The following is a 14,190-nucleotide window of genomic DNA, read 5'->3' on the forward strand; positions in this document are numbered from 1 at the left end:
GTGGAAAGCCGGCCCGGGGGCGGGGTGCGCGCGGGCGGGCGGGCGCGCGGGCGCGCGCGCGCGCGGCGGCTTGGCGAGCGGGGCGCTTGCTCGGACTCGGCGAAAGTGGGCACGAGCGGCGGCCGCGGCGAGAGCCAAAGCGGCGCCCATTCCTTATGCCCCAAAGTCCGCGGTGCCGCCGCTCCTCCTCCTGCTCCCCCTCCCCGCCCTCCTCCCTCCTCCACCTCCCACAGCGACGCGCTTGCACTTTCTGCCCAACACGCCCTTCCTAGGCAAACTTTGATGGAGAATTTCACACCGAGCTGGAAAAATGCCTGTCATGAAAGGATTACTGGCACCTCAAAACACCTTCTTGGACACCATCGCGACTCGGTTTGACGGCACACGTAAGTCTCGCCCGGGGAAGCCGCGCCGCAGGAGGGCCGGGTGGGGAGCAGTGGTGGTCCGAGAAGAGCAGCCGCTTTCCGGGTCTCAGCCGGCTCCCAGCTCTTGCCTGGAAAGCGGGGACGTCTTAGGTCAAACTTTACTATGGACTTGCAAGGGGGTGGGGCAAAGGGGTGTTCTTCGGATTTCCTTTCCCTTCCAAAATAGTGATAATATAGGGCTTTTTTTTTTTTTTTTTTGCCTATCATCTTGGTGGCCTTTGCCGCACCTTAGAAACTTTTGGTATTCAACAGTCCTGTGTTTTGCATGTCAGTGTTCAAAACTGATTTTTCTCCCTTCCACTTGTACACGGGGTTTAGATAGAGCGTGTCTAATCTGCTTCTAAGTAAAGGATGCAGGAACTGGGAAAGAGACAAACACCCAGACTTAATTCTCAGTACGGATCTTTGATTTACGGATCCTTTAGAAAGCACCCCCGCCCCCTTTAAAAGCTTAATTCTTGCAAGCCTAGATTTGTATTGGCTAGACAGCTGTTGTCTGAGGTTACTGAATGAAGTCTCTATCCGTCCGATTAATGAGCGAGAGTATTACGGCCGCGCGGAAAGGAAAACGTGGTAGATTTTTCAGAACCCTGGACAGATCCAACCTTTCGCACCCGGACTATAATCCTGGACTTTTCTTTGAAAGCTTGCTCGCGTCCCGGGTGGCTTCTTCTTAATATTCCAGTTGTTCCTGAAACATCCCCACCACCAATCAGTTAGAAGACCATTTCCCTTTCCTTCCCTGCATACACATGGCCTTCCTGCTGTTCCAGTTAATCCCTGTTTCATGGCTCCATTGTCATATATTATACTCAGTAGGGGTTTTTGTCTGAGGGTTTATTATTGAACGCATGCATGTACGTGCACACACATAGTTGAAAAGGTTACTGAACTTTATATTGGTCGACATTTTTATACTGTGGCTGACTGCCCTGATAGTTGGTGATTGAACTATTTAGATAGGTCTATAAAATAATACATACATAATAAGATATATTTAGTAGAAGTTAAATTCCAGGAATTTGATTCACTTGACTGTTGTGATGTTTAGCATAAGAAGGATTACCATAAAGCAGTTTAATTTCCAAAATGTTGGCAATTCATTTTGGTTGTTTTTATAAACTTTGTGCTGGAGTGAACAGCCTCGGTCAATGTGTGATATATATGTAGTTGTCTCAGTTGTAAATTGCAAAAGGTTTGTTATGATCTACAGCTACATAAATAAGTCCAGAAATCATAAGGCTGTCTTAAACTGTGTCTTGGAAAGAAGAGTAGAATCCAACAAAAAGTAAGGCTTTCATCTTGGCATAAAGTTGTCCTCTGTTTGTGTATCCTGTGCATCATCACTACTAGCCATACCAGTTTGCGAGTCCAAGTGAATGGCCAGGTCTTTACCATGGAAGGTGGTGCATGCAGACACAATGCAGCGAGGTTTCGAAAGCCAATAGTGTATCTTCTAGGTCAGTTGGTCTTCAAGCTTATTTTTCCCAATACAAGGAAATACGTTTTCATAATAGAAGCCTTATATCAAATAAACTGTCACAAGGACATGTGTAATGTCGTGCACCTGCTATTGAGCTGTCGAGGGATTGCTCAGGGAAGGACCTTGGATGTAAGAACTGCAATTTACACCACAACCAAGACAAGCTGAAAGAAGGGGATGCACATTCTAAAGTGGGACTAACTATAACAATGCAATTGAATTGTGGGGTGTTCTTCCTATTTTTCTTTCTGATGTGAATTTTAATTTCATAAAATTCATTTTGAGATGGAACATGATCCAGCCAACGAAAAGCTCTTGCAAATCCTATTGCTTTCAGTTAAAGCACATGTTTAACTCCCTCACTGGAGTCAACATGATTTCTGAATGCTCAAGATCTGGATCTAGACTGGATCCTGAAATTTAGCACAATACATATTGCAAATTTTATGCTGACAGCTCCCCTTGATAGTGATATTGTGGTGATAAAAATCTTGAAGACAAGTTTTGTTGTAACATTTTTAGTAATGGTTAAAAGAGCTCTTTTTATTTTAAACCTTTGTTGGGGTGGGGGGGAGATAAAATTTTGTCATCAGCAAGACTCTAATCCAGCAAAACATCTTTAATCCGATGGAGAATTAATTCTAATTTTGGGCAACAGTGCAGGAAAGGATTCATGTTGTGAAATATGTTCTGATTTATATAGCACTGTGATTAATATCTAAATATTGGGGAGGGGACAATACATTAACAAACTATTTCATCTTTAATTATAGGACTCTTTTTTGAAATAGCATAATACTTTGAGTTACCACCAATCAAAACTTGTATCTGTTGCACTTGGATACCAAACAGTAGAGGGAAGTGAATCTCATTGACTGAAGTGGAACATGCCTACAAAAAATCTAGTAACTATATTACTGGATTAGACCATGTTTTCTCTTTAACCATCCAACCTGGAACATTCACACATAGGATATACAGTGACAACTGTCTCCTGTTGCTTGTCTCTCAATTCCCCCTACTCCTGTTGGTTATTGGAGGTAGACTGCTTCTGAATATGAAGGGTTTATTATTAGCTAATAACTATAGATAATCCTGCTCTTAATTGTGTTTTGCAGTCCTATTCAGAAATTTGACATTTATCTGAAGCTCTTTGTAGCAGTCATGGCTTCATAATGAGCATTGGTGGTATGTCACATGTAAACTCATTATTCAGTGTGTGCAATACCCATTATTCACCATTGCCATAGCAGAGCAGTGGTACACATATTTTCTCCAAACTGGAGAGTTGGTTCCTACATTTATGCGTGCGTGAAAACCCTACAAGTTTGGCTGCAGGTATGCATGTTATGGCAAGCCCTGTTATAGAAGTCCCTGCTATCAAACACTGGGGAGGAAGAATGGATTGTATTTCATCACAAGTATTGTTTGACAGGACTATTGGTTCTTCTAAATTATTAAAGATACATGCTGATATGTTTAAACACTGCCAACTGAAGCATCAGATAAAAAGTAGCTTCCATTCTGTCTTTGAAACTGTTCCTTGGCAGTAAATATAAAATATTATTTAAAACTTAATTTTAATTGAGCTAAACCCTACCCCCTTGACATTTGTTATAGAAAAGGGCACCTCCCAAGCTCTAATCTCCCTTATGACGAATAAAATAAGCTGAATATCTATTCAGCTGACTGTCAGAAGCAGAATTACTGGAGAAGTAAAGGCTCATGGATCTGTCACTCGTTTCTGGCTATTACCAGAATTTTATATGATTCAACAGCCTAATCTTACACATGTGTATTGAGATATAAGCCCAATTAAGTTCAAAAGGTCTTAGTCCCAGGTAAGTGGATATCAGATTGTTGCCTAAGTGTTCTTAAAGTATTCACACTTCAGTGTTAAATCTTTTACTTTCAACTTTTTATTTGAATAAATATATTTCATCCAATAAATTAGCTTTTGTTGTCTCATAGCCATCAGTACCGAGTCTTCCTTCTAAGAATTTGGAAGGAAGCCACCTTGGAATTAAATAAAGTGTAATGAAGGCATCAATATATTTGGAGAATCCAGTATTTACATGGCCTCTCTCTCCTCTCTCAAATTCTAAAACAGTAGATGTCTAATTAGGAGTGTTTGACTTTTTCAAAAAGAAGCCAAGAAAGCTAAAATTGAAACTAAGAATACAATTCTATACACATGTAGTTGGGATTAAGGCCCAGGAGTTTCAATGGGGCATAACTTCTGAATAGACATGCACAGTATGGACTAGGAACTTTTTCAGTCTGTGGGTAAAAATTGTTTTCAATAAGTAGGTCAGGGGTTGCTGGCAGCAGTGCATGGGGAGAGCAAGTCCCCCATCTTACTGGCACGGGTGCCTCAAGGGGAACGCACTGAACTCCACTGTAAGGTCCCCATCATGACCCAGTAGTAAATCCCACTAAACCTAATACCACTAACTTCTGACTGCATACATAAGACTGCAGTCCAAACAGCAGTTACAAAAATACACGTCGAAAGGCTGATAGGAGTTGAGAGGAGCCTTCACATACATGTTTATATGTTTATTTTTTAGGTTATTTCTTCTTTCTTGCTTTATTCACGATCTATGAAATAGCAATACAATACTGATTTTCAATAAGAAGAATAACTACAATATCTGTAGAACAGTGATTTTTAAACAAAACCCAGATTTAATGAGATTAAAAAGTTTCACTTTTTTTCTCGCAGGTTATACAGTGAACCTTTATTAAGCTTCTGTAGGAAGTGAATTCCAAGTTGGAGGACCACTATCAAAAGAGCTGTATTCAGTGCCTGTTCCTCCTTCCCTCCCTCATTATTTCACAGACACTTAATGGACAAGAAGAGTTATATGGGAAAACTGCACTGAACCCCAGCCTTGTAAAATCGTATACCTGATGATTATCACTGCATTGAATTGCACTCAGACATGAACAGACAACTTATACAAGTCAATATAGCATAGAATTTATGTATTCTTAAAGTCCTGCTGACAATAAGAAGTAAGCTGTGACATTTTGCACCAGCGTCAATTCTTGAACTGTATTCAAGGACACACCCAAGTGAAGTAAACTGTAGATTACTTGGGAAGGGGTGGGGTGGGAAACTCCTAAAGATGCAATCCTGTGCCCCCCTTGATGTTGTCTCTAGATGTAAGGTCCTATGGTGTCGGACCTGGGATTCTTTCCCTTATGCAGCATCCAAGCATATTCCTTCCATACCGTGTTCCTTTATGTGGCACTTCATCTACAAGCCCAAAAATGGCCATTTGGATGAAAATCTGGGCAGGAGCTGGCAAAGATCAGTGCTACCCCCCTTCCTCCATGCAATGAATGCAGAGGGTATGTTTAGACAAATAAATCCAACAAGTCATATAGCAATGAGTGAATTCTGGGAGTTGTAGGCTTATTTCTAACTAACTATGTATACAACTTTGACCTAAGGCTACAATTTTATGTATAGCCAGTTCCATGGAGGAAATGCCCCATTGAACTCATTATTATTATTAAATTAAATTTCTGTACCATCACTTGGCCATAAAAGGCTTTCAGGGTGGTTTACAAATGCATGAATCCAATATACAAGATACAATAAAATACAATATAAAACAAGATGCAAGAGGGCAAAATCAGAACAGCTACTTGAGGCAATAAACACAACAATTTACAGAATTTATAAAATTTCTAAAGCAATAACAGGAATACAAAGAATTAAAATTAAACAATTCATTATCATCATGTAACCTACAACTACAAAACACCCACCCAAATGGCCAATGGCCAGAGTCTCAGGCCCAACCAGGTATCAAAAGGGCATTAAACAGGCATACCTCTAGTACCTGGGATATTTCATACGAATAAGCACTGTTCTTACCACTGAGGCACATGGAAAATATAGAAAAGAAGGACAAAGTGTCTGGGATAAGAATCTGGTATAATGGAGATCAACATGGTGTTACATGACTATTACTTTTTTGTCAGTGATTGGAAACTTGAGGTCTTCCAGATGTTTTCAACTACATCACTTTTAGGCAGTTGGAGGCCAAAACATATGGAACGCCACTAGTTACCCATCCCTATTCTAGGGAGTTGCAGGTGCAAGTGGTCAAAATGAATGGCAGGGGAGAAGTATGCTCTCTCTACATGTCTCTCCCTGACCATTAAGATCTTCATTGGAGGTCCTTCTCCAAGAGCCATCCCCAAAGAGAAATGGTTTGGAAAAGGGTCATCTCTGTGATCAGTCCACATCGATGGATCACCTTTCCTAAGAAGGTGCACCTGGCACCATCACTGTTCTCCTTTTGGCACAAGTAAAGAAATGTATATTTAACAGCTACTTTGGTAGCTAATTTTTTAAAATATTCTTCTAATTTTATTGCTGTGTTTCCTTATTATGACATTTAGCTTATTGTTAGATTTTGTATTCTTTTAATTGTTCTACTGTTTTTATTGTTGTATATTATTGTTTTATTGTAAGCCACCCAGACAGCACTTGTGCTATTGGGTGGCATAGTAATACAATAAATAAATAAACAAACAAAAATAGTTATCTAGTACTACATGGCTGTGTTATTTAGTTGAAAAATAAGATTTAAATCATTTTAAGACATTGCAAAAAGGTAGAAAGGAACACTGTATCTGTGGTTGGTAGTTATCACAGAATATGAGAATTGGAAGGGGCTATGAAGGCCATCGGGTCCAACCCCCTGCTGTTGCAGGACACCAATTCGCACCATTCCACTCCTACGCTTTACATACCTGAGCCTCCACAGTTATTCCATTACATCACTTCCTGCATTCCCTGTTGCCCTGCTCCACTCCCTCCCAGCTGCCCTGACTCTCACTCATTTCTTCATAATCTCATACTCTTTATGATCCCACCTGCCAGCTTCCTGTTGGTGCTTCAGCAGGAAGCAGTTCTTTTGCATATTGTCCCCAGTCCAGCCAAGTCCCTTGTTCAAAGGCTTGATTAAGAAATAACTTGCATAAAGCAAGGAGCAGCAGTATGATTGCTAAAGAATATTATGGTTATATCTAGGTTTTCTAGGCAATTCTGAGGCTTAGGAACGCACTTTTATTTAATGTGGGAGTGCAGACCAAGGGATAAAATCTAACCTTTGGGGTAAAGCCACAGCCCTTTCTCTGGACCACCCACTTTCTTCTGAGTACCCATCATTTGATGGTTTCCTGGCTTTTGTGCAGTTTTCCCTCTTTGGAAAAGATGAAAGGTCTGTCCTAAGGCCTAGATACTGACAGTAAGAGTTTTAAGTGAAATACATATTGTTATTCTAGATTTTTTGTCTGCTCCATTTGGCCTTGCTGAGTACCAGCATATGGCCTCTGAGAGCTTCTCTGAAGTGGAATTCAGTCATTATGCTGAAAGAGGTTCTGCACTCACGATTTAAAGTAGCATCCTCAACTTCAGTAAGATGAAGGAATCTTTCACAATGGTGATTTAAAGTAACTATCAAAGTAGCAGAACCTTCTGCTTCCAGTGATGGCCAGAGCTGCATTCACTTTCATTACAAATCTCCTGCCTTCTGGACAGACTGCTGCTTGTTTCTTTAGACGATTACATTCAGAGCAGTTGGGAAGAAAACGAAAATCACATTTATTGGGAGAAAATAGTTTCATATATGCAATACAATCAGGATATGAGACTTATCTGGAGAAGGGAGGCTCTAGCAAATGAGAAATAATTGCCAATTTACATGATCACCTAGGAAGGTTTGCAGGGGGTTTTTAGTGATATGCTTACAAACTGTACAGTTGAATGTCTTGTTGGAATGTTCCTATTCGCTCTGAATTCTTATAAGTCTTTCATTTCTTTCTTTTTAATGAAGGCATTGTGATAGCTAGTGGGAGTCTAAGTTCCTGCTCCCAGGGCTATTTAAGGCTTGAATTTGATGGACTATAATTTTACTTTGCCTTCCAAGAGGAACTTACTGAAAACAGAGCTGTCCTTCTTCTGTGTGGAACTAAAAATCACTGCTACAAGATTGCTATGTATTCTCCAGTATCTCCTAGTTAGGGGCCTATTTTTTATGTCAAAGTATCTTTGAGTTCTCAATATCTGTGGAACTTGAAATGAGCTTCATACTGTCTGATTTTTCTTGAACAAAAACAGGACATTTAGACTGGATAAAGTTTTATTGAACTATTTCAAACCTTTCTGTCTAGAACAGCCTTCCCTGGCCTGGTTGCCTTCAGAGACATTTGGACCGCAACTCAGGGCTATTGACTGGGAATTCTGGGTGTTGAAGTCCAAACATGTCTGGAAGGCACAAGGTTGGGGAAGACTGGTCTAGAAATACACATGCATTTCATGCGATGGGGTGGCATATAAGTTGTTTAAATAAATAAATAAATTTAATTAATTAATTTAATCCCTGTCCATATATCACTCTGAATGTAAGACTGAAGAGGACAGACTCATGGTACTCATTAATAAATTCTGAAACAACCAATTAAAACCCACTTTTTGACATTGTTGGGTAGGGCAGGTGTTATGGTTAACACTATTTGTGTGCAAATAATATTTTCACACTAACCCTGTAAGAAGTTGATTAATATTTCCAATTCATAAATGGGAAATCAGGGTTGAAAAGATAATGAGTATTCTATGGCAATCCAGTCAGCTTATGTCTAAGAGAAAATTCAGACTACCAGGCTTCTAAGTCTGCCACCCTAAGTCAGTGGATCCCATAACATCCCAACAAGGTATGGATTAGTCCAATATTTCCATATTAAGAGCTACAGAATTCTACTGCTTAAGCAAATCATGGTAATATATGTTGGACCATCATAAATTCTATTTAGCGATCAGTATAGAAAGGTAGAAATGAGGAGGAAGATAATGATTGCTAAATAATGTTGAAAATTTCTTACTGTTTATTAAATATGATATTTAACGAAATGGGGAGCTGTACTGGCTGGTAAAAACTCAAGGAGCTGCTTATCAAATGGCTGTTTGGAGGATGGTTAATGGGTTGAAATGTGCTCTACAGGAAGAGGCCAAGAGTGAATTGCATAATTTAATCTCTACTACTTATTTCTTGCTAGAACACACTTCTACTCAAAATTTAAGCCAGCAAATTAGCATATACACAATACAAATAACAGGAATAATAAATGTCAAATGTCTGAGAAGCTGCCAATTAAAATGAATCCATTAGTGCTCATGTATAGTATAATTCATTGCAACTGGGCTTACACATCTTTGGAGAGTGTGCCTCATGCATGGTTACTCAGAAGTAAATCTCATTCTGGGAATAGGGCTTCCTTTCAGGTAAATCTGCACAGCATTGTAGTCATTATCTAAATATCAAATAAGTCAATTATATATGTGTTATTCAAAAGTAAGTCTTGTAATGTCCAGTGGGGTTTACCTTATAGTAAATTTGTTTAGGATTACAGCCAAACTGATTCCTTTTTCCGTGTCATATAGTCACTCTGATGTAAATAACCCATAATGATGCATTTGTACAACACACTAAGCCATCCTGAGAATAAGCTACAGTATGGATTGTTGGAAAAACCCATTGTGTGTCTGACAGATGACTGGGGTCTCCATACTTGTTCTCCCACTGCTTTCTCCTTTGTCCTCGAACAAGTATACTAATGTTCCTTGCAGCAGAACCAAACTTTGTCTCCCCTTCCCCGATTCTCTGATTCTATAGCACTCTTCAATTATCTAAAATAACTGTCACATAGAAGAGGGCCAAGACTTGTTAGGCACTGCCCCAGAGGTCAGGATGAACTGGAGTGGGCTTAAGTTATAGGAGCATAGTTTTCAATTTAATATTAGTAGAAATGTCTTCATAATAAGAACAGTTTGACAACTGAATTGAATGACTCTCCTTCACTGGTACACTTTAAGAGGTTGAAAGTTCATATCTTGGCTGAACTCTGGATTTCTTACATTGAGCAAGAAGTTGGACTAGATGACTGGTGTAGTGCCCTCAATGAAATATATTTTGTCTATAAGTAGCCTGAGAGAACACAATACCTCCTATAAATTCTTAAATGAAAATGCAAAACAAAGATATGATTTCAAATTATCTATGCAAATTATTTTTATTTAAATATGCAAAACTGCATGGTACTCAATGTGATTTTTCATCAGTTGTCATTGTAATAATAACAGAAGCCATCATCTATATTAGCTGGTATGTCTGATTTTGAATAATTTAATTTTAAAAATCACATCAACTTGATGAAATATCTGAAATGGATATAGCTGCTAAAATGGTGAAAAAATACCTTAATAATGTGTTTTTATTATTATGCCATAATAATAATAATTTATTAAAGTCAGAGATCAGACCAAAATAAAACATAAAATGCAGAAATATTGGAAAATATAGGCAAATATTAACCATTGGTATAAGGTGTACATAACAGTGCCAATAGCCCAGTCCTAAGTTATCTGCTATATACAATCTCCCCATTCGGGGACTGGCAGGAAGCTGTTGAAAATAAACCATACAGGGAAGAAGAAATACAATTGCTACACAAGTAACCACTGTGGCAGATGAATAGTGTTAGTTAGCTGGTGATGAAAAATGATGAGTTTCTGTACTATTTTAAACAGCATTTCCAATTTTATCTTCAAGATAATCTTTTGGTCAAAGTTTTACTTGCTTTGGCTTCAGTGAGCTTTGGCTTCCACTCTCCATCACTGGCAAATCAATAACAAAATTCACTTTTCTCAGTTCAGCCAAACTTGCTCTATTTTCTTTTTTCATCTAACGAAATAGCGAGAACCCCCCCCCCCCCGTCCTTTCCCCTTATCACCTAAACATTCATTAAACAGAGGAAAGGGTATTTCATTTCCCCTTTCTTATACTTTCCTTATCATTTGTTGCTGAAAGCAGAAAAAGAAAAGGAGAAACTTCAGGATCTATCACAAACAGTTGAACATATTTCTAGAAATCTAAATCACTGGAGAACTCTATGTTCTATATGAGCATTAGAAGCTAATTAAAGGTTTTCTTTTATATGTCTAGTTTATTATCATTTTAACAGCATGCCCGGCATGTTTTTTTCCCATAATATGTCCCAGGGTAATTTCTTTCATATAGGATTAAAAAAAAAACCCTCTGAAATTTTATGCATACCATAAAACCCAGAAAAATACCCAGCATACAGCTTCTAGCATACTCCAGACAGCATGGGAACTCTTGGCTTTTTGCCCATCTAAACATGGATAGGATTGTGCCTTCAGCCACACCATTGAAGTCACAGCTGAGAAGTTATGGTGAGTGGTGGGACAGAACTTGCTTTACTCCTTGGCATACTGGTATTATAACTGTCAGGAAATTACTCAGCCCTTTTGGATTCCACATCAAGATTGCAAAGTTTTCCCTAAGTTAGTTCGGCTTGTATGTAATTAAAATAGACATAATCATAACAATTACCCTAATGATGATATTTTCTTTCTGCAGAAATTCAGATAATGATAAAGAATTCATGCAAGGGCAATTTTTAGTGTTACAATTACTAGATTTCCAGCCATTATAGTTTAACATATTATTGCTGATCACAGCAAAATGATTATCCCTTAATGTCCAAATTATTGTACTAGTTTGCATGGTGGTTCAATATTTTACAGTTCATTTACCATGGTTAATTTGTGGCTCCAAGCAACAGTTTATAAATTGCACAATTAAAGAAGAAGAAGCAATGAGAGAATAGATTGTTGCAGGGATTGGTTGCCTGCTGATACTCAGGCTTTCAGATTGTGTTTAACGGCAAATATGTACTGATGGATGTTTTACATATCTTAGTGCTCTGTCTAGTGGGGATGCCTGTAGCCCTCTGAACTCATAAGCTTAAGGGCATCCTATGCAGAGGAGTATGGATGTGAAGGTTGACTCTGTGCTTCTTCCACTCTGCCAAGCAACTAGATGGTCAGTTTTAGTTGCCTACTTGTGGCACTTCAGATGGGGATGGAAGGAGGCTAAAGCACCACCAAGACACATCATATCTTGGTCTCTACCTCTTCCCCTCTCAGGACATTGCCAACTCCGTCTCCAAGCTTGCTTTTGTGACCACGGAGAAGCACACAGCACAGTTCATAGTACCTGTGATGTGGGGAGGATAATCTATATGTGGATATACAACTCTGAGGTAAGGGCTCTTTTACAGGCTCAGAGTTGGAAAAAAAAAACCCCAAAAAATCCTATGGACCTCTACTCTCTGTCTAGGGGCCATAGGATTGCTCTTTTATAGTCTTTTAGAGAGCTCCTGTCTTTCTTAAAGTCTGAAAGGACATGTCAGGAAGCAATAAATCATGATGTAAGAACCTTCCATGGAACATTCATGTATGATCACAGAGAAGGTATGCTTCAGTCTTCAGTGCACACAGGCTTTCAGGAAAACATAGAAAAAGTCAATTGAAGATCTTCCTCTTTCTGCTATTCTGCTTCTACTGTGGTTAATTCTAGCCTTGAACCAAGATTTCTCAGAGAACTCTTTTCTTCAAAAATCCCAGGGAGTTTCCTTTTCATCTCTCTATCCTAGAAAAGGATGCTATTTTGCAGAATATACTCACACACAGTTGTGTGTGTGTGATGGCTGCCATATCCTCACACCTTTGACCTTTGCCAGGTCTGAGGCATTGTGGAAGCTGCTACACAGTGGCCAGCAACAACACAATCATTTCAAGCACAACTCAAGGGAAAAAAGCTGTGTCATTGTTGCTGGTGATTGTGTACGCTAAACCAAAGGAAGTATTGAAGAATTAATCCTCACCATGGCCATATTTAGTAAACTGGCCACTTCATTTTTTTCTGCCCACAAATAGAATGGAGATTTTCACACAAAGTTAGTTAATTCTGATTTAACTTTTTAATCCATTGGACAAACTGCTATGATCCAATAAAATCCATTTCTTCTGCTGGAGATTTGTTTTGTCAAGATCCCAAACAATAGAAACTGATTTCCTTTGACCATCTAAAATGAAATTCACTTACAATGCAGCTCTGAACTTTTTTACATGAGGTGGTTTTGTCAGAAAAAAAACAGGATCTGAGCTCTAGATAAAGAGCTTTACTTTCCCAGCTTTTCACTATATACATTCTAGTTTACTCTTTTACTGTCAAAAACACCACCTGGTTTTCCCCATTGTAAAAACAAACCCAGGAAAGGGCTCTTTATAAACAGAAGTGACACTGGAGGATCAGGATGTCATCTTAAGAACTCATAAACAATCTTGAATAAGGAATTATGTGCAAACAATAAATGCTTCATATAGAAAAGCTCTCTATTCTTTTCTATTTGGTTTTGTAGTAGTTTTATTACTTCTGAATCACACTAGCCTTACACTTCAGAGCCAAGAGGTTCACAACATGTAAGCTGAAAAAGACAATATTTTACTCCCTGCTATCTTCTACCTACTATTTTGATTTTGTTCAGGTTCTGACAAAGGTGAAGAACAAAGTAAGGGAAGCAGCAATACGGGAAGCTGCAGTTTCTCTTTACAGATTATGGGTTTGGTTCAACTGTATATGCACAGGCAACTGTGTGGGTCTTAACTCCTCCATTTGCTATAAAGGAAACATTTTAATAACAGTTTGGTAAACTGGGTCTGACATCATAGCCAACATTATCTAAATGTAGTCACAGTGACAAAGTAAATTACCATTTAAGATCTGTGAGTACTTTGCAGTTTCTGGGCCTGGGAAATAGGCAAGAGAAGACTGAAAAAGAAAGTATCAGTTCATATTTTTAGGTCCATAACTATTTGGTCCTTCCACAAACCTGCCTACCTTAGGGGAGTTCAGGCAAACTTTTTGTACAGAAACTCTCATGTAACAATGGACGTCTTCTCCTGATATACAGTGGATATAATTAGCCAGCCCCATATTTCAACATTATCTTGTCCTGCCAAGATAGGGATTTCCCCCGAAAGATAATGAAAGAGAGCATATAATGCATGCAATAGCTGTTACCCCAATGTCTAAACACGCCTTCCTGCCCCTCCCATCCAGAGAAGGAAATCTCTCCAGCATTTCCTTGCTGCAAAGAGGAGACACTGGTGAGTTTGTGGGGGAGGGCTAGAGATATTAATGGTTTTTCCACTTTTATCAGGGTCCTGCACCCCAACCGCTACAAATGAGGAGGGCTGACTACATGTGATCCAACTTACATACAAATTTGACTGAAATATGAGTTTCCATTTTCTCAGGAACAGAATGTGTTCATAACCTGGGGACTGCCTGTAATTCTAATTTCTGTGCCTTGGCTCAGCACTGATGGTATTTT

The 14,190-nt window shown here is 39.0% G+C and overlaps 1 protein-coding gene across 1 annotated transcript in view; it reads left to right on the forward strand.

Annotated features, from left to right (window-relative positions):
* Window positions 1–310: 310 nt before the first annotated feature.
* The window catches only part of KCNH8 (potassium voltage-gated channel subfamily H member 8), a 191,847-nt gene continuing 177,967 nt past the window's right edge, over window positions 311–14,190 (forward strand). The window contains exon 1 of the mRNA XM_044449406.1: window positions 311–386. Within this exon, the coding sequence (XP_044305341.1) occupies window positions 311–386 (76 nt within the window). The remainder of the gene's footprint in view (window positions 387–14,190) is intronic.

The sequence above is a fragment of the Varanus komodoensis genome, unplaced genomic scaffold, assembly GCF_004798865.1.
Source record: "Varanus komodoensis strain SLA01 unplaced genomic scaffold, ASM479886v1 scaffold58, whole genome shotgun sequence".
Lineage (NCBI taxonomy): Eukaryota > Metazoa > Chordata > Lepidosauria > Squamata > Varanidae > Varanus > Varanus komodoensis.